We start from the raw sequence: 19,093 nt of genomic DNA on the forward strand, positions 1-19,093 counted from the left end.
CAAGAACAGGGGGGGGAGGGTCTGCTGTCTAACGGGAAAATGGTACTACCTCCTCCTTTGGCCTCCTGAAAAGTGATTTTTTTTTTAAGGCTCTTTTAAATGAGCCCAGCGAACTGCATTTTTTGAGGGATGGAGTTAGACTATTCCAATCCTGGGTGGCAGTGCTGTAGAAGGAGAATTTGCCCATGTTTGTTTTATGGGTGGGTGGTACCAAATTGTTGTTAACGCTCCCTCTGGTATTGTGACTGTGGGTGTCGCTAACCTTTTGGAGGTATTTACTCAGATATGCGGGAATAGGGGGCATATCGGGCAAATTTGCATTTACAATTTTGAAGGCCAGTCCCATTTTTAGTTGTTTAACCCTGTCTTCCACCCTGAGCCAGCCTAGGCTGGCAAAATGGGTGGGAGAAAGGTGGGTCATGGGCCCCAATCCGAGGAGTAGCCGAATCAGTTTGTTTTGGGAGGTTTGAAGCTTAGTCTTCAGTGACACTGAGGTGTTGGAGTACCAGGAGGTGCAAGCATAGTCAAAAAGTGGTTGAATCAGGGCCCCAGAGAGGGTCCTGAGGGCCTGAGGGTTGACAAAAGAGGAAACTCTGCCCATAAATGTGGTTCTCTGGTTTACTCTTTTGACCACCTTTGTAGCCATGCTTTCACCTGCTTTCACCTGTCAGGTATTTGTCAAGAACACAACCCGATACTGATGTTTGGATAAAATCTGTACTGTCAAGAAATGTGTTTTGCAAAAAGCGGCCTCCTGGTGGCGCTATAAAAGGCTAATTTGAAAAATTTGGGGCAGAGGTTCTGCTCTGGCATCCTGGAGTGTGTGTGCACAGTTTCGCTGCGATCAAGCCAACGGTGCCGGAGATTAGCTGTACACAAAATGACAGAATGACGGACACACGGACACACGGACGGACGGACACACGGACGGACGGACGGACGGACGGACAGGGGGCAAAACATACTCTCTCGCCATGCCTTTCGGCCTGGCGGAGACAATAAATAATACATTTTGGTTCTATTGTGATAGGCAAAACTTCAAAGACTAAATGCCAGATCCAAGCATAACTAATCAGCAGTTGGTCATGGGCATTTTAGTAAATAGTGTGCTGCTGAGTGTTTTTCAGCAAGTAAATAATCATGTTTCATGCATAGAAACGTGCAAAGAGGGGGATCAGATAAAAAAAAGGGTCCTCTCTTGACTAATGGAAGTCATAGACAACCACTGGAATGGTCTGAAGTGATTCTGACAAATCCTACATGTTTTCATCATCTGAATGCGCTTTCAGTGAAGTGCAGATGGATATGAAGAACAATTTCTACTACAGTCTACAAATATCTTCTAAATCCTAACAATTTTCTGAAAAACATATGTTGCTATAGCCTATCAATGGTGCTAAAAATGTTTTCATGTCAAGGACCCCCACAATTATATATATTTTAGCCACCAACCTGCATCTCAAAATGTTTTTGTTCCATTGACACCCAGAAGCAAAGATTTGAGTTAAAAATGTTCAGATCTGCAAGCTCAAGCTATGAGCTTATCTGAAATGCAGGGTGCAAAATGCATTGGGTGGGGGGGGGGGGGTATATGGCGTGCTATCTGTGCGTTAAGGTTGCTATTTCTTTGTTGTCTTTGTGAATACATAATGGCATGTGATAAACAAATTATCACACACAGTTTCATGCTGAGACTGTTTTCACACTCTAAAGGGTGTGTGTGTGTGTGTGTGTGTGTGTGTGTGTGTGTGTGTGTGTGTGTGTGTGTGTGTGTGTGTGTGTGTGTGTGTGTGAGTGTGTGTGTACGTGCGTACGTGCACTAAGGCTGCGATTTCCTTGTTGTCTTTGTTAATACATAATGGCATGTGATAAACATTATCACACACAATATACTCATACTGAGACCGAGGTGTCACACAAGCATGCCTGTGTGTGTGTGTGCGTGCGTGCGTGCGTGCGTGCGTGCGTGCGTGCGTGCGTGCGTGCGTGTGTGCGTGCGTGGATTGCTTAAACTTGTTTTATCGGCTGACTACAAATGCTGTTTTGATGTTTTCTTTTTTCTTTCTTTTTTGCTGATGTTTGCCGTTTTTAACACGTCTGTAGAGCACTTTGCAACCATGTTTGGAAAAGCGCTATATAAATAAAATTCATTCATTCATACTAGAGACCCGTAAACTCACACTGAGCCAGTATCCCAGCCTCCATAGCAAACACCATATCATGATAATCCATTGCTCGTGGGATTGTCAGGTGTCAGGTGCACATAAATGATGATCTATCACAGCTTCAGAAATTGAATCATGGTGTTGTCTTCATAAATCCCTGTGGTGTTTCCTATCTGTTTATAGACAGACTCAGGTCTCATAACTCAACCACCGCCCCCCCTGCAGCGTCATTATAAATAGAGAATCTGGGAGGATATATTAGATGTCTTCAATCATTGACAAAGACCACAGGCCAGAAGATTCGCATTCTCATTAAACAGGTGTTTAGTGGAGAAATTAGCTGGACATTAATACATAAATTCACAAGTCAAGATGGATTATTTCAGTTGAGAAACTTTCTCTCTGGCTGTGTCTCCAACTTTGCTTTCTCCCTATGAGTCGGGTTCTGACATGGAACAAATGGCTATGTTAAATGTAAAGGTATAGATAACTCCATAGCAGGTACAAATTATTGAGTAAAAAGAAGCACTATGAACTATGAAGAAAAGGAAAGGTCTGTGAATGGAATATTCACGGTTCCAAGAAGATTGTGAAGTGGTCATTAAACCATGAAACAAAAGTGTTTTTTTTGGTAATAAGAAATAAAATAAAATAAACAAAGCATTGCGTTAGTTCATGCAGCGCGGCACAGGAGTTATACACGTCTGCTAATTGAAAGCAATCAGCCACACTTTTCTACACACCAATCAAACCGCATTCCCTACTGGCAGTCCGTTTAAATACAGCTTCCTCCTACACTGGATCTCAGCTGCTGCTGGCAAAGCTTTCCTCCACCACCCCAGTTTCCACCTTATAGTTCAGAGTCTTGCATTACTCAAACGTTTAAACTGAACGTTAAACTGAAATTCATGTGTGAAAAGTAAAGTAAAGTAAACTGAATTCATTGTTTTTTGGCTTTGATGTTAAACAGCATTCAAGTTTGCATGACTCAAGTTAATCTGATTAAATGTCTGTTATGGGCCCGCTCTTGTATACCTGAAGGGGGGGGGTGGGGTTGTATAGCGTTCCCTGATTTTTCTTAGCATGCATGGGAACATCTTAACGCCATTAACACCAAGTTTAACTGTATTCCATTGGTTGCAAAACATGGTTAAATCTACAGTACTTGAGTGTTCTTGACAGAATGAACTCGAACCCCACAAAAGGAACACAATGATCCAACAAGTAGCAAGTCTTCCTCCAAACAAACCACTTCTGTCACTGTCTGTGTGCTTGTCATTCTCCCAGTAGTACCAGTATAAGTGACACACATGCACGCATGCACGCACGCACAAAGGCATCCATGTAGGCATAACTATACACTAGCACACTGACAGAAAGACACGCACAACAAATAAATGCTTCATGAAAACAGACAGTTATGTTCAAAAACATAATAATAATGTGCATTACATAATGAGATTTAGTCAAGCACACACCGTAGCAAAGGGAATTTGAGGGCAAGGGCTATAATAACTCCATGCTATTATCAGCAACTGCAGGAAAAGGACTGTTAAAATGTGCTTTATGAAAGCACACATCACACTTGCCACTAGTTAGCGAAGCTGGGAACTTATGAGTGACCTGACCTTGTTTTCCTCCCTGTTGTGTGACCCTTATGGACAGCCACAGTGCTATAGTAACAAGGCAATTATTATTTTTCTATGGTTAAAGCAAAAGTTGTGCAACAAGTAGTTGCGCGCGCACACACACACACACACACACACACACACACACACACACACACACACACACACACACACACACACACACACACACACACACACACACACACACACACACACACACACACACACACACACACACACACACACACACCAGTGTTGCCAGATTCTGTGAGAGAAACAAGCAACCAGGTCTGGGAAAACCAGCCCAAAAGCAGCGACTATGGGCCACATGAGCACTTTAACATATACATCAGCTATTTGAAAATAGCAGATCTACAAGCTCACAACGCATCGCGATCGTTGTGAGCTTGTACTGCGCTTGTTGTGAGCTTGTAGATTATATTTTTTCAAATAAAATCTTGCGGGGAAATTATAATAAGCAGATCTGGCACCCCTGACTCTAACATGAACACACACACACACACACACACACACACACACACACACACACACACACACACACACACACACACACACACACACACACACACACACACACACACACACACACACACACACACACACACACACACACACACACACACACACACACACACACACGCGTTAAATAATGTAAGAGGCATTATTGGAGTGACAGGTTTGTTAAATGGCATTGTGATGCAGGGATGTAGGGCCAGTGGGAGATTTAAGACGGTGTGGGATTCTGGAGGCTGCTGGGAAATGGGGAAAAGATAAGAAACCATCAGTCACAGTGCTACCTTCTCCACTGGGGGTTAAACAGCATTCCGGTGTTGGACATTTTCAAATGTAAAATAGATTTGACCAGTGGGACAAAAAATATATACATTATTCATTAATGTATGCCAGGATATTACTTGAAGCTATTACCTGAATCACAGTGGAATTGGCTTCATGATTTTTTTGGTAATGAAAGAAAATGAAATACAACCACAATTATACGGACAGTATTGTCATATTTTCAGTGTTGGGGGGTAATTCTTCCCTCATTAAATACTACTACTGAATCATATTTTCAGTGTTAGGTTCATTCTTACCTCATTTAATAATGTTACTGTATCATAGTTTAAGTGTTATTTTTTTTCTCATTAAATACTGCTACTAGAATCAGCACCTATACCTGGAGCAGTGGGAGAATGAATCCCTTTCTACTCTGCAAGGTTCTTGCTCCTGGGTTATCATATACATAATTATATATGTATGTCTGTGTTTGTTTAAAAGTGACCAGTGCCTGTGTCCAGTGGTGGAAAAATATTTGTTTTTACTTAAGTTAACGTATCAATACTGCAATGTAGAAACACTACTTTACTGTTAAAAGTAAAAGTCTGGTATTCAAAATTTACTTGAGTAAAAGTACAAAAGTATTGCCTTCAAAATATACTTAAAGTACCAAAAATAAAAGTACTTGTTATGCAGAATGTCCTGTTTCATAAGCTGTAATATGTCTAAAATGTATACAAATATTTAAAAATAGCAGATCTACAAGCTCACAATGTGTTGCATCGCGACGCGTTGTGAGCTTGTAGCCAAAGTTTACATACTGTAGGGCTGAAGTGGTTAATGGATGTGTTGTAATAATAATCAAAATCTACAAAGTAACTACTGACTAAAGTTTTCAACTAATTGTAGTGGAGTAAAAGTAAAATATTTGAGATGTAGTAGAGTAGAGATTTGGAAATCCTCCATTACAGTTGAGTACATGTACTTGGTTACTTTACACCAGTGCCAGTGTCCTTAGTTGGCTTTGTTCAACACACAGGCCACAGGAAGTAATATAACTGTTTAGCTACCCTTTGAGCCTGTCACACTGTGAAATCATCATGATGTAACATCTGACTATAGTTGAATAAAACATTGAAGATGACTGCAAGAGAAGAGCACCCAGGGAGACTTTATGTTGCACAGAACTGAGGGCTGCTGCAATAAAACTAATCAAACCTGAGTATAAACTGTGAAATCTGCACTGGTCTCCCCCCAAATCATTCTATTTACAGTCTAGATCTGTATTCATCATGTATACAGTACCAGTATTCTTTTGTCATGACTGTTACGGACGTTGTAGTAGGGTTAGAATTTGAGAAAGACATTCTGAGGACAAGTTTCCTGCTCCTCACAAGAGAAATGGTAAAAAAAAAACAGATCAGACAAATTGTATGGATATGTCCTGCTTGTGTCATCATGTCTCTCTCTGTCACCTGCCCTCTGGCCCAAGCAAAACCACCCATCTCCCAATCGACGATGGAGAGTGCATATTAGAGATGGTTTTGGCCGCAGTTGCCGCGGATAGTTTGGGTGGATTTGGGTCAATCAAATATAATTATTAATTAATATTGGATAAACCACAGGTGAAATAATGCGGGAAATACATTAATGACATCTATCTAGGCCTAGTATAGCTTTTAAAAAGCACGAAATCTCGGCGTATGTGCGTTTGTACTATTTTAATATTACGTAATTTTCCATCATGCACAAATTAGCCGCCTGCTACACCTGCTTTTGCCACCCGGCAAGGGGTCCTTCAAAGTCCAAATAACAACACATTGGACTAAATTAAGGCAGCAATAGTGAGAGAGAAACTTAATGGAGGATTTAAAACAACAACAAAAAAGAAGGGAGGAATAAAAGTTTGACGTGGGAGTGATTTAGTGTTCTTAACCCTGCCGACGACTGGATATGTCTTGTCTTATGAAAAGTTGCGATTTGAGAAAGTGAGGTAGACGCTCGCGGTTACCTTGGATATGGATGTATAGTCACTACATCGGTGATGGTGACAGTGGTGAGTGACATTGTTTGTACAAGTACTGTACGTAGCCATATAGAATCCCATGTGCATCCCTGTGGTGCGGTTGGTGCAGATCTATAAATTGGATGATATAATTAATGCGGATTCGGGTGACGAAAAAGCCCATCCACACATCTCTAGTGCATATTGTAGCCTACTTCACCACATTGCTCTGACTGATGAAGGAAGAGGACAAAATAAAAGTAGAATAAGACTATCTGACATTTAGCTGACATCTCTGCCTTTAAAATCCAGTTATATTTTCAGACTGCAGCAGATGATGCAACTGTGTTACACAAGTTTGTCTTTAAAAAGGAGGCCGAGAAATATATGCATGCACGCACACGTGTGGAAAGTAACCAAATAGGCCTACAAGTACTCAATTACTGTTCTTAAGTACAATTTTGAGGTACTTTTACTGGAGTATTTCCAATTTGCTATACTTTTACTGTACCTCTACCCTAACCCTAACTCATTTGATTATTATTACAAAACATACATTAACCACTTCGGCCCTTATTCAAACTTTGGCTATTTGAAAATATAAATATACTTAATTATAGTACTTGAGTAAATGTACATAGTTACTTTACACCACTGCTCAGATGATGTCTACAGATACAACACCATAGAACAGGAGAGAAAAGTTAAAGAGAGGGAGAGAAAGATGAAGAAAGATAATTGGAGAGGCAGACAGACAGACAGTAAAGCTTGATATATTTAATCATATCACGGTGTTGAATGCTGAACAAGCCCACGATGTGTTGCGCCCTCAACACTTTGTGGGCTTTATCTGCTATGTTCGGCGCGTGAGACCATCGTGCAACAATGCATAAATTAACCATAAGCTCAATTCAGAAAAAGTAACAAGGTGAGACACAGAGTCAGATATAAATAATGAGAAATACAGAGACAGTGGCTGCGGGTACATGGACCATCATGTATTCATTCAGAATGAATTCATTCCGAATGAACTCATTCCGAATAGAGGAATCTGATCCACTCACCTGTTTACATGGGACCTGAATAAAAGTATTCCTCGTTTACATGACCCAAAGCATTCATTCGGAATATAACTTTGGACTTGCGCAAAGTGGTTCCCGCCTACGCCCGGGCATGGACCAGGGGCCACTACCCAGAGCAGAGCTTCCCCTGGTGGGCATGGGGAGGAGGCAATAGTCCCCTTGTGCCTCCGCGGCGGAGGTCTGTTGGTCGTAGGCAGGCCGGGAAGCAACGCACCGACTCCTGGCCAGACAGCGTTGTATGCGGTGCAAGCCTTTGTTCCTTTGTTATCGCCGTTTTAATGCAAAATTAGCAGATCTACAAGTTCAGACCAGTTTCTTTTTTTGTATTGGTACCAGACACGGTAAAACTTAGGCTAGCCTATACTATTTGTCACATTTCTCATGTAGGTACGATGACGTCATCGCGCATTCGCACATGGTCATTATAATAATAAATAATAATAGGCCTACATAAACACCCGACGCTCATGGTCATTATAATAATAAATGAGAGAGAGAGAGAGAGAGCAACACTTACAGTCTATGAAACAAGGCACGCTCATTTATGGCTAAAGTACATAAGTATTGGCATCAAAATACACTTAAAGTAGAAAGTATAGGCTACTCATTATGCCGAATGTCACGTTTTTCTTGTATTATTATGAAAAGGCTTTGAAACATGCTGTAACTCATTCACTGTGACGAAACCCCTCTTTCTGCGCCGAGTAGCGCACACGGGTTGTATGCGGGGTCTGTCGTCCTAAAACACAATCGCCCCGGGTGAAAATCCAGCGACCATGGAGCGGCCGCGTATGGCCCGCTCAAAAGGTGCATGGGGCGGGGTGTTTTGGGACGACCGTTCCAGCTGCCCATGGAATGAATTGATGAAGTAAAACTCAAATGTTTTCGCTGCAGCTGCGCCCTAATAATGTTGTTTTCATTTATTTTTGTTCACGTATGCTATTAAAATAATGCAGCTATTGCAGTATTGGGCCTTAACATGTGATTAAAAATGTATATGTATTTGGCCCCTCATATATAAAATAAATGTAAAATCAGATTTCAAATTGAAGCTTGCAGCTGATCAATGCGTTTCTGCGTTTACGTGTGGACAGGGATTTTTTTTAAAATCTTTGTCATGTGGCCAGGGATTCTTTTTAAAAGCTGAGGACTAAAATACCTGTTTAGAAAAATATCCATATAAGTGTAGCCGGCCAGCAATCCTCGGAGCGTCCGTTCTCCTGGACAAGTCTGGGCTTAGCCATGACATGCTTATTAAATGACGCTATAGAATCATTCATTTTATCCCGCAGGAGTGAGCGCTTCTCAGCACCAACCGTGGCCGAATTAGAGATTTGATAGGTCATTTTTTGACAATTCTGACAGCACTACTAAGCACGGACATGCGCAAAGGAATGCATGTATTCCAAACAGAGAGGAGCGTTCGGAATAAGGTGTTTACAAGGTCAATTCCGGTTGGTATATACCGATTCAAACGGTCTATACCACCCCTCCTAACCCGAATGAAAATTAATTCGGGTCAGACTGGAATGGAATATTCTATTCCAATTGAGGTGTTTACATGAGCAAATCTATTCTGAATGAATTCATCCATTCATTCATTCCGAATAGAAGTGTATTCATTCCGAATGAAACTGTCCATGTACCCGCAGCCAGTGAGATTGAGTCAAGATGCAGAGCAGCTGCGCTTGATTGCCTCCCTGGCTGTGGGTGCTCACACTACACTCAACACTTTGTAGAGAGAGAAAAAAAGAAAAGCAGACGAGTGCACTCCAAAACAAAGGGCATCAATGCTCTGATGAAGGCACTATGCTGATACGTGTGAACTATATACTATACGTTTAGCAAAGGTTAATTTTTTTTATATTATAAAAAAATGGACCTGTGCTAAACGTCTTGGCATTTTTATTTTGGAGTGCAGCTTTTTCCACTCATCTGGTGTTTTTTGACGTGCGTGCGGGTGTGCGTAAGCGCGGGTGTGCGTCTGTGCGTGTGGGCGTGCGTCTGTGCGTGCGTGTGCACACAAGAAAGAGAGTTGTCTTGTTACAGGCTATTGCGTGTGAAGTTTGTGAGTAGCTGTATGTTATTTTTCATGGGATGACCTCCATACAGTATGTAAGCTGCTGCCTCTTGCTCCATCAACATATGCACACGCACGCACGCGCGCGCACACACAGACACACAATAACAAATTACTAGCAGTTATCTCCTTCTCAAGTTTTTATTCAGATGGTGTCATTTCAAATAACCCTGTACATAACGAGTGCACTTTTCCATCCAAAGGATCACCCTTGCCCCTCGTTCTCATGGACTTTTAGGCGTACTGCTGGCTCAGAGCGTTGCACACTACGTACAAGAACTTCTGCCAGGCTGCCTGCATTTCAGGAGTGAAGGTTTGGACGCCCAGCTTAGCGGCAATGACGATGGAGAGGACGTCAGAAAACAGCTGTGGGGCAGAGAATTAGTACTGTTAGATATGTATGAACATGTATGCAGTATCCACATAATATATAATAATTGATCACCTATTATCAAATCGAAACATTAGTTGAAGAGGTAGCGAATGAAAAACTAGTAGTTGGTATAGTACAAAATAGGAGGTCCGAGAAATTGGCTTGAGCCCTAAATATTTATACCATAGCGTTTGTTCAGAGCAATGCACACGGAAAAAAAACATGGTGGGACTTCAAAAGGGAGTCCAAAAAGTGGATCAAGGATCAATGAGCACGAAGCAAGTGTGCCAGCCACTGGAGGAGGAGAGGAGACAGAACTATTTGGGTCGTCCCCAGATGATTAGCTTAATGTTCAACATTGTTTTCTCACTCAACATTTAACAAACCAACATACAGTATAAGTGCATAGGGTATCTGCATATTTCTAAAGTGACAATTTAAGGACGTTTAATACCTTTTTAATACCTCCAAGACTATTACTGTGTCAAAAGTAATGAAAAAGTCAGTCAAATATTGGCCAAATTGTCACATGACTTAAGAAAAAGGCAAACATTTTGAAAATAGCCAAGCTCACAACGCCTGTCAACGTGAGGTGTTGTGAGCTTGTAGATCTGCTATTTTCACAACATTTATCTGTCGAACCGAGTCAAACTAAATGTAATGCCTCATCTCCTACAATTCAAGTGCTTGTCAGGGTGGGGGGTCCCCAGTTCAAATATGATTATCTTGGGGGAACCCCTGTTCAAATATGGTTATTTTGGGGAGTCACAGCCTGAAAAGGTTGAGAACCAATGCTCTACTAGACCAGCGCATGGCTGAGGTCCTGTACCTATACAGTAAAAACTGTCAGTAGCATCATCACCAACGCCCAGGGAGACAGTGAGGTGCATGGCTGAAGAAAGGTGCAAAATAACATAACATAACTTGTTTCTTATTATAAATCTTACCCTGAAGTTGTCAGGATCGACGTTCAGCTTCGTTGAGTGCAGAGTACTCAACTCCTTATACGTCTCCTTGATGTTGTCCATGTTCTGCATAGCTCTGTCCAGACCGTGCACAATCTTGACACCGTGGGCTGCGATCATTGGGTTGGCAATGATGTCCTTGGCGCTGTACAAGTTACCAAAGGCACCGAAGTACCGCAGGCACCAGGGGTATACGATCAGACACCTGGGGAAATAATGACAGAGCAGGTTGAAATTATGTTGAGGGAATGATCATATGATATGTTAAACGTAACATCTGATAATGATCTGATTTTGATGGAGAGTAACTCTATACCTGGAAAGAGCCTCGGCTCCGACTTCTTCATAATTGAGACTGGTGAAGATGGTTTGAATCAAGGCCTTTTCATTATCTGTCCACAGTTTGTCTCCCATGGTTGCTTCGTTGTGATTTCCTTCAGTCTCAGAAGAAATGCAGACGTACTGTAACTAGGGCCCTTCTGCTCTTTATATACACAAAATGTCCTCCGCCCCAAAACAAGACGACTGGTTGTGATAGGTTGGAGATGAGAAGTCTCCGATAAGTCTCTGCTTTTCTAGAAGCTTCTAGTAGATTTTGCACAGTGGTCACTCATATGACTATTTTTAGAAACGTCTTATCTCCAGCAGCATATGACCCACACCCTATGTACTTGAGGCCAGTAGGCCAGTTGTGTCATTCGGTTTCCAAGGGGATGACAATTGCCACCCCTAGCATTCACATTTAACTTCAAATTCAGTTTTTATATGCTCCTTTTTTTCACCTCTGAATGTAGTCTTACAGATTAATCTGATTTTAATCCACGCCCAGTGTCGCCCAATGATCTACATGTAACACATTCTTTTTGGTCTGCAACCATACATTTATTAACAACTTTCAACCTGTAATTTTTTTTTAACCCATTTAGACCTGAGGCCGATTCTAAAAACGCCTTCTAAATCCTGACCTAAGTTTTCAGAAAAACTTCAAATATGTATTCAAAAAGTACAACAAATGTATGTTGCTATATACTGTACATAGCAACAACAACCCGAAAAGGGGTTCCCGTCCTGAAAGGTATAGTTACAAATAGGGGTTCCCGCCCAAAATGAGCAAAAATAGGCAATCTGTAAACTCACAAAGCATCGTAAAAAAAGGAACGATCTGCAGACCAGACTCAAATTGGCACTGCTAATTTCCTTGAGTTTTAAAAGGATCACTTTTGATGTACTCACCAACACTGCTTGGATGTGTAGCCTCTTTGTAGGTTTACATTTTGTACATGTTGTACATTTTGTGAAATTCTAATATGTAGGATCATTCAAATTATTTTTCCTTAAGCTGTATCACTTATATTTTAGGTATTTACTGTGTATCATGGATGTCCTATTATTCTTTGTTTTGTAGTGTATGTTTGGCAAAGATGTGTAATTTCATTCTGCCTCTTGGTCAGTTCACACTTGAAAAAGAGACTTTGTCTCAATGTGTTTTTACTGGTTAAACATTTTTAAATTCTCACGCATTTAGAGCTTGTAGATCTGCTACTTTCGCTATGTTTAAAAAAGAAAATAAAGCTTTCATGGTCACTTTATTTGCCACCGTCTATTATTTTCTGAAATGACGTCTCTGGTAAAAGAAAAGAGAGTTATTAGAATTTCATGATCACTTATAAATAATTTAAAACTGTTTGTGATGATGAACTAATTAATCATTAATAAATAGGGCTGGGATTTTAACTGATTAATTTTGATTAATTAATTACAGAAAAATAACGCGATTCATCTTTTTTTATCGCATTTTAATCACGCTTAGTTTTTATTAATATGGACAATACGGACTAACTAAATTGTTGGTAGTGTTATGGTTTTAGAAGCAACAGAGAGTTTTGTTTTTGTTAGTCTGGTTTGTTCATACAGGATATTGGACAATAAGGTCAATCAAGACATCTTTATTTTTATTTCTCTAATGGTCAGGGTTTCCACTGTTCTGGAATGTACTTGAAAGTATTGTGTTTTACTTGTGCTTGAGTTTACAGAAGGTCCTTGAATATATATAGGCTATCTGAATATCTCTGAATATATTCCTAAAATTGCTGCACTTTATGGTAAAACATACACTGATCTGTTGGTCTGTTTAGTACAACCTTGATAAAAAACCACTATATTTTGTAAATATACAAAATATACTTAAACGTATGTATTCACTCATTGATTCACTCATATACCAAAATCAGTTTTAAGTGAAAAGAAATTGCTTCTCAGGTCAAATATTGATATGCGATTAAACGTGCGATTAATTTTGATTAATTAATTACAAAGCCTCTAATTATTATTATTTTTTAATTAAATTGAGTCCCAGCCCTATTAATAAATAATTAAGACATACAATATGCATTTGTACATATATACCATCCCTTTCTCTTGGATATCTTGCACATACCCACTCCTTTTCTCTTGGAGATCTTGCATATATCCCCTCCCTTTATCTTGGATATCTTGCATATATTCCCTCCTTTTCTCTTGGATATTTTGCTTATATCCCCTCCTTTTCCCTTGGATATCTTGCATATATCCCCTCCTTTACTCTTGGATATCTTGCCTTTTCTCTTGGATATCTTGCCTTTTCTCTTGGATATCTTGCATATACCCCTCCTGCTCCAGCAGCACCACCACTGAATAACACATTTATATAAATGAAAACCTTAAAAATCATTCAAGTGTATGTCTTGGCCTAGGCTTAGGCTTAATTTAACTTTCCTCTTCTACCTCAGATTGGAATTTTTACCATTGAGCTAATAGAGCCTGCCTGCTTGTTCAGGGGATAAATTAAATCTTGACCATCAGATAAAATTTCATGTCAGATCCTGTGTCTAGGTGAGACATGGCCTTTGACACGATCTAAATGTGTCAATAGAAGAGCAAGGAGACAAAATACAACCACCCCAATTGTTATATTGTATTAAAATACTGGAAAAAAAATTATGTTATTCCTTAAAACAAAGTTACATAGTGCTGCTTTTCAGCCTAATAATAATAATAATAATAATAATAATAATACACAACACTGTTGAGTGAAACAAGGAAATAAAAAAGGAATAATCAAAAATAGCAACATCATTTTGAAAAACAACTGTTTGTCTGTTTGTCCTGCTTAAGGTGCTTGAAGGTGCCGTTTGCAAGGTTCTTGCTGCCCAAAAGGTTGATTGTGATCTACCAGCAGATCACCAAGGCTGTGCAGGTAGACCCCATGCCATGCCCCCATTTATTCATTATTAAAATATTTAAAAATTATGTATTTAATCACAAAACTCCTCCTCTTTTGGAGTTTGCCACTTGAATTAAGGTAACTTGATTGATTGACATGAAGAATGGCCTGTCCGCTCCCTTCACGGCTTCTATAGTAGCCATACCCACAATGCAATATTGTTGTTTTCAAGAGTGTTGCGCGCAAATGTCAGTAGCATTACAAAGTTATATACAAATGTGTGTGGCAAAGAACCCAAAAACCTTCCACTTCCCAGTGGAGGAAAAAGTACTCAAATGTTTTACTTAAAGGGATATTTGATATATATATATTTGATATTCATTTAATCAGACACGCCCCCTTCCTATACAAACCCATTATAACTACAAACTCCATTTTTAACATGTTAGATTCATCAGAAACACCCGTCCTTGGTTCTGGTGACTCACCCTGCCCTCCTAATACGCGACGGGGCCGTGTTTTTCCGATAACTTTTTTTGTTTATTTTTAATATTTTTGGGCAAAATAAAAAAAATTAAATACAATAAAAAAATATATAAAATATAAAAAAAAAGTTGAAGTAAAAGTTTTGAATTAAAAATGTACTTGAGTAAAAGTATCAAAATGTACTAAAAGTACCAAAAGTAAAAGTACTAAAATGTTGAATGAAAAAAGCAGATCTACAAGCTCACAACGCATCGCGATGTGACGCGTTGTGAGCTTTTGGATCGGCTATTTTATTAGATTTATTTGATTTGTACAACAGTTATATAAACATAAGCATAACATGATAGCTCTTTCCATGGGAAAGTTTACAGTATTAGTTGTTGTGCCGGTGAGGTAAGAAACCCAAGGGGGGCTTATGAGAGTACCTCACCGTTTACATTACCTATAAATTGATTTATTTAATATTGAAAACAAAAACAAAAAACAAATATAGCTGCAAGCAGCAATAAGCGGTTTCGAGGGATAAGGCAGAGGCAGGAAGAGGCAGGCAGAGAGATAGAGAGCGAGAGAGCGAGAGAAAGAGAGGCAGTTAGAGAGAGAGGGAGAGAGAGAGAGAGAGAGAGAGAGAGAGAGAGAGAGAGAGAGAGAGAGAGAGAGAGAGAGAGAGAGAGAGAGAGAGAGAGAGAGAGAGAGAGAGGCAGTGAGAGAGAGAGAGAGAGAGAGAGAGGCAGTGAGAGGCAGTGACAGAGAGAGAGAGAGAGAGAGAGAGAGAGAGGCAGAGAGAGAGAGGCAGTGACAGAGAGACATGTGTTCCTCATGAGTAAAGGCACATGTGTAAGCAGGTTCAATGGCTGTCGGCCAAACGAGGCATGACTTTTGCCTGTTTAAAGTTTGCATTTTCCAAAAATTGCTATAGCGCCCCCCTTTGACCAATTGGAGTAAGATTAGTTTCAGTGATACTTGGAATGACCCTGTACATTATTGCAAAGTTTCAAACAAATTTGAGTCTGCATGAACGTGTTAGGGGCAGACAAATAATTGTCATAAAACTGCAATATTAATTGGCTCATAAAAGCTTAATGTTTTCACTTAGAAAAAATCCAAACCATGTTTTTGTCGGCATAGGTCCAAAGTTCATGTGTAAAACGTTTCGTGCAGATTGCTCAAAGATCCCAGAAAGCTATATATTTTTACTGTTTTTCATATAATTCAAAATGGTGGGGGATCTAATGGTCAGAGGTCAAAAGTAAAAATGTGAAAGTTGTTAGGCATGAGGAGACGCATGTGTTTATCAAAGTTTCATGGCTGTAGGTCAAACAGGGCATGAGTTGTACCTGTTCAAAGTTGGCATATTTCAATTGAGTGCTACAGCGCCACCCTTTGGCCAATGGTTGTGAGTTTCGGGTCTTCGCCGTTTGGCATAGCCCTCTACCATATTGCCGAGTTTCGTAAAAAGCGACCACGCGGTTGGGCCAGAACTGAAAAAAAGGCGGAAGAAAGCCTACAATCTCAATAAGGCTTCGAGCCTGATAGGCCTCGAAACCTTAACTCATTGACTGCCAGAGTTAAAACCTCGTTCATAGCAGCCCTTGCCAGCGATTTTCGTGTTTTTTTGTTTCGTTATTTTGTTATTTAATTCACATCTAGAAAGTCTACCTTGACACTTGAAACGTTTTGATCGTTCCACCACCAGAGAGCAGCACATACCAAGCTTGATCGCCTCTCGATCACACTCGCCCCCTCCCAGACCCACTCACACAGTGAAACACATGAACCGGAAGTGAAATCTCTCAGATTCTGTTATCGGCGAAAATTACTTTGTGATACACAACGGGGATGACTGTTCGTCACCCAGACCATAGATTATAGGGGGGGAGGTCTCCGATCGCTTTTCATAGCGTGTGAAAAACCGTTTGTTTCCCTATTATGGTCGAAAATGACTGGGGGGAAAAATGTAAAACCGAAAACGGAACCCAAGTCATGGAACCGGATGCAGTGGTGGTTGAAGTAAGTGGAACCCGAAACTTAGCCTGATTCATAACAGAATAGCGTGATCAGAGCATAAAGATCAATAAAGACGTTAGATCGCATTAATGCGATCCTGGCGGCCAAGCGCGCTATTTATTAGATCGCGTTAATGCGATAATGGCGGCCAATGAGTTAATAATGAACAGACAAAAAAACAAGACAGAAAAAACGTCTGTGATCTAAAAAGATAAGGGAAGAAGAGACAAAAACAAAGCCAAAAGAAACGATTGGGACAAAGCAAAGACATGATACTATATAGCCATGTGAAAATAGTAAGAAAATAGATAAGAGATTTCAAATGTTCAAATAGCCTAGGAATAAAATAGGGCTAAAGTGGCCAATGTATGTTTTATAATGTAATATATTTATATCTGCAAAGTAACTAAAATGTTCAAATAATTGTAGTGGAGTAAAAGTACAATATTTGTCTCTGATGTAGTGGAGTAGAAGTAAAAGCATAGACAATTGGAAATACTCCGGTAAAGTAAAAGTACCTCAAAATTGTACTTAAGTACAGTACTTGGGTAAATGTACTTAGTTACTTTACACCACTGCCACTTCCATACAGTATGGGAGGAAAGTCTTTCCAAGTACGTTTTCTTATACGTAACGCCAGTGCCGCTATTAATAATTACTATAATGTTTTGGTTGGTAGATCTTCTTGAGCTGGGTATTTTAGAAATTCTCAAGTCAAAAAGACTGACTGTGTTGAATGCTGAACAAGCCCACGATGTGTTGAGCTCTCAACACTTGGTGGGCTTTATCTGTTATGTTTGGCGTGTGCGACCATCGTACAACAAAGCATAAATTAACCAGAAGCTCAATTCAGAGAAAGTTGAGGGTGAGACACAGAGTCAGATATAAATAATGAGAAATACAGAGACAGTGAGATTGAGTCAAGATGCAGAGCAGCTGCGCTTGATTGCCTCCCTGGCTGTGGGTGCTCACGCTACACTCAACACTTTGTAGAGAGAGAAAAAAAGAAAAGCAGACGAGTGCACTCCAAAACAAAGAGCATCAATGCTCTGATGAAGGCACTATGCTGATACGTGTGAACTATATACTATACGTTTAGCAAAGGTTCATTTCTTTTATATTATATAATAATTTTCCACTTATCTGGTGTTTTTTGGCGTGCGTGCGTGCGTGCGTCTGTGCGTGCGTGTGCAACAACAAAATTGTTGCTGCAACAACAAAATTTAAACCAAATCAACAAATATCTGCATTATTTCAATTGGCACATTCATTACCGACCAGCAGGTGGTAGCAAACTGTTTTTACAGCCTTTTTACCACCGTTGCGACCCAATTGGTAAGCACTCCACTGACACATGCCTACTGTATCTGACCGACTACATCAAACGTGAGGTAGATTCGGGCAAGTACTGGGGCATGGTCATGCTGGACCTCCAAAAGGCGTTCGACACTGTAACCCATTCAATTCTAATTGACAAGCTGAGGGCGATTGGCTTTGATAGCACATCTCTAAACTGGATGAGAACTTACTTGGAGGGTAGAGAACAAGTGGTTGACATCAACGGAACCATGTCCTCATCCCTCCTGTTGAGCTGCGGGGTTCCTCAGGGAAGCATTCTAGGGCCGTTACTGTTTCTTCTATACATTAACGACATGAATGCTGCCTGTAACTGCAAATTGTTCCTGTTCGCTGATGACTCAGCACTCCTGATCTCGGGAGAGGACAAATTGCAAGTTGAGGAAGCTCTCAGCTCCGAACCCCAAAATCCGTAATTGCCTTACCGATAACAAACTGTCACTACACCTTAGGAAAACTGAATCCATTCTCTTTGGGACCAAACATTCCCTCGGACAGATGAATGTAAATGATTTCAAGGTCAAAGTCAATGACACAGTTATCTCTAGCAAAGAAGAGATTACCTATTTGGGTTGTATTCTTGACAAATACCTGACAGGTGAAAGCATGGCCACAAAGGTAGTCAAAAGAGTAAACCAGAGAACCAGATTTATGGGCAGAGTTTCCTCTTTTGTCAACCCTCAGGCACTCAGAACCCTCTCAGGGGCCCTGATTCAGCCCCTTTTTGACTATGCTTGCACCTCTTGGTACTCCAACACCTCAGTGTCACTGAAGACTAAGCTTCAAACCTCCCGAAACAAACTGATTCGGCTACTCCTCGGTCTGGGGCCCATGACCCACCTTTCACCCACCCATTTTGCCAGCCTAGGCTGCCACAGGGTAGAAGACAGGGTTAAACAACTAAAAATGGGATTGGTCTTCAAAATTGTAAATGCAAATTTGACCGATA

The 19,093-nt window shown here is 40.4% G+C and overlaps 1 protein-coding gene across 1 annotated transcript; it reads right to left on the reverse strand.

Moving 5' to 3' along the window:
* Positions 1–9,992: 9,992 nt before the first annotated feature.
* LOC308076359 (hemoglobin subunit beta-2-like) lies at positions 9,993–11,510 on the reverse strand (the record flags this gene model as incomplete). The annotated part of the gene is made up of 3 exons (XM_080416593.1): positions 9,993–10,124; positions 11,079–11,301; positions 11,413–11,510. 3 exons carry the CDS (start codon positions 11,508–11,510, stop codon positions 9,993–9,995), a joined length of 453 nt encoding a protein of 150 aa, XP_080272719.1.
* Positions 11,511–19,093: the final 7,583 nt, after the last annotated feature.

Source organism: Gymnoscopelus braueri (assembly GCF_963280865.1).
Source record: "Gymnoscopelus braueri genome assembly, chromosome: 20".
Classification (NCBI taxonomy): Eukaryota; Metazoa; Chordata; class Actinopteri; order Myctophiformes; family Myctophidae; genus Gymnoscopelus; species Gymnoscopelus braueri.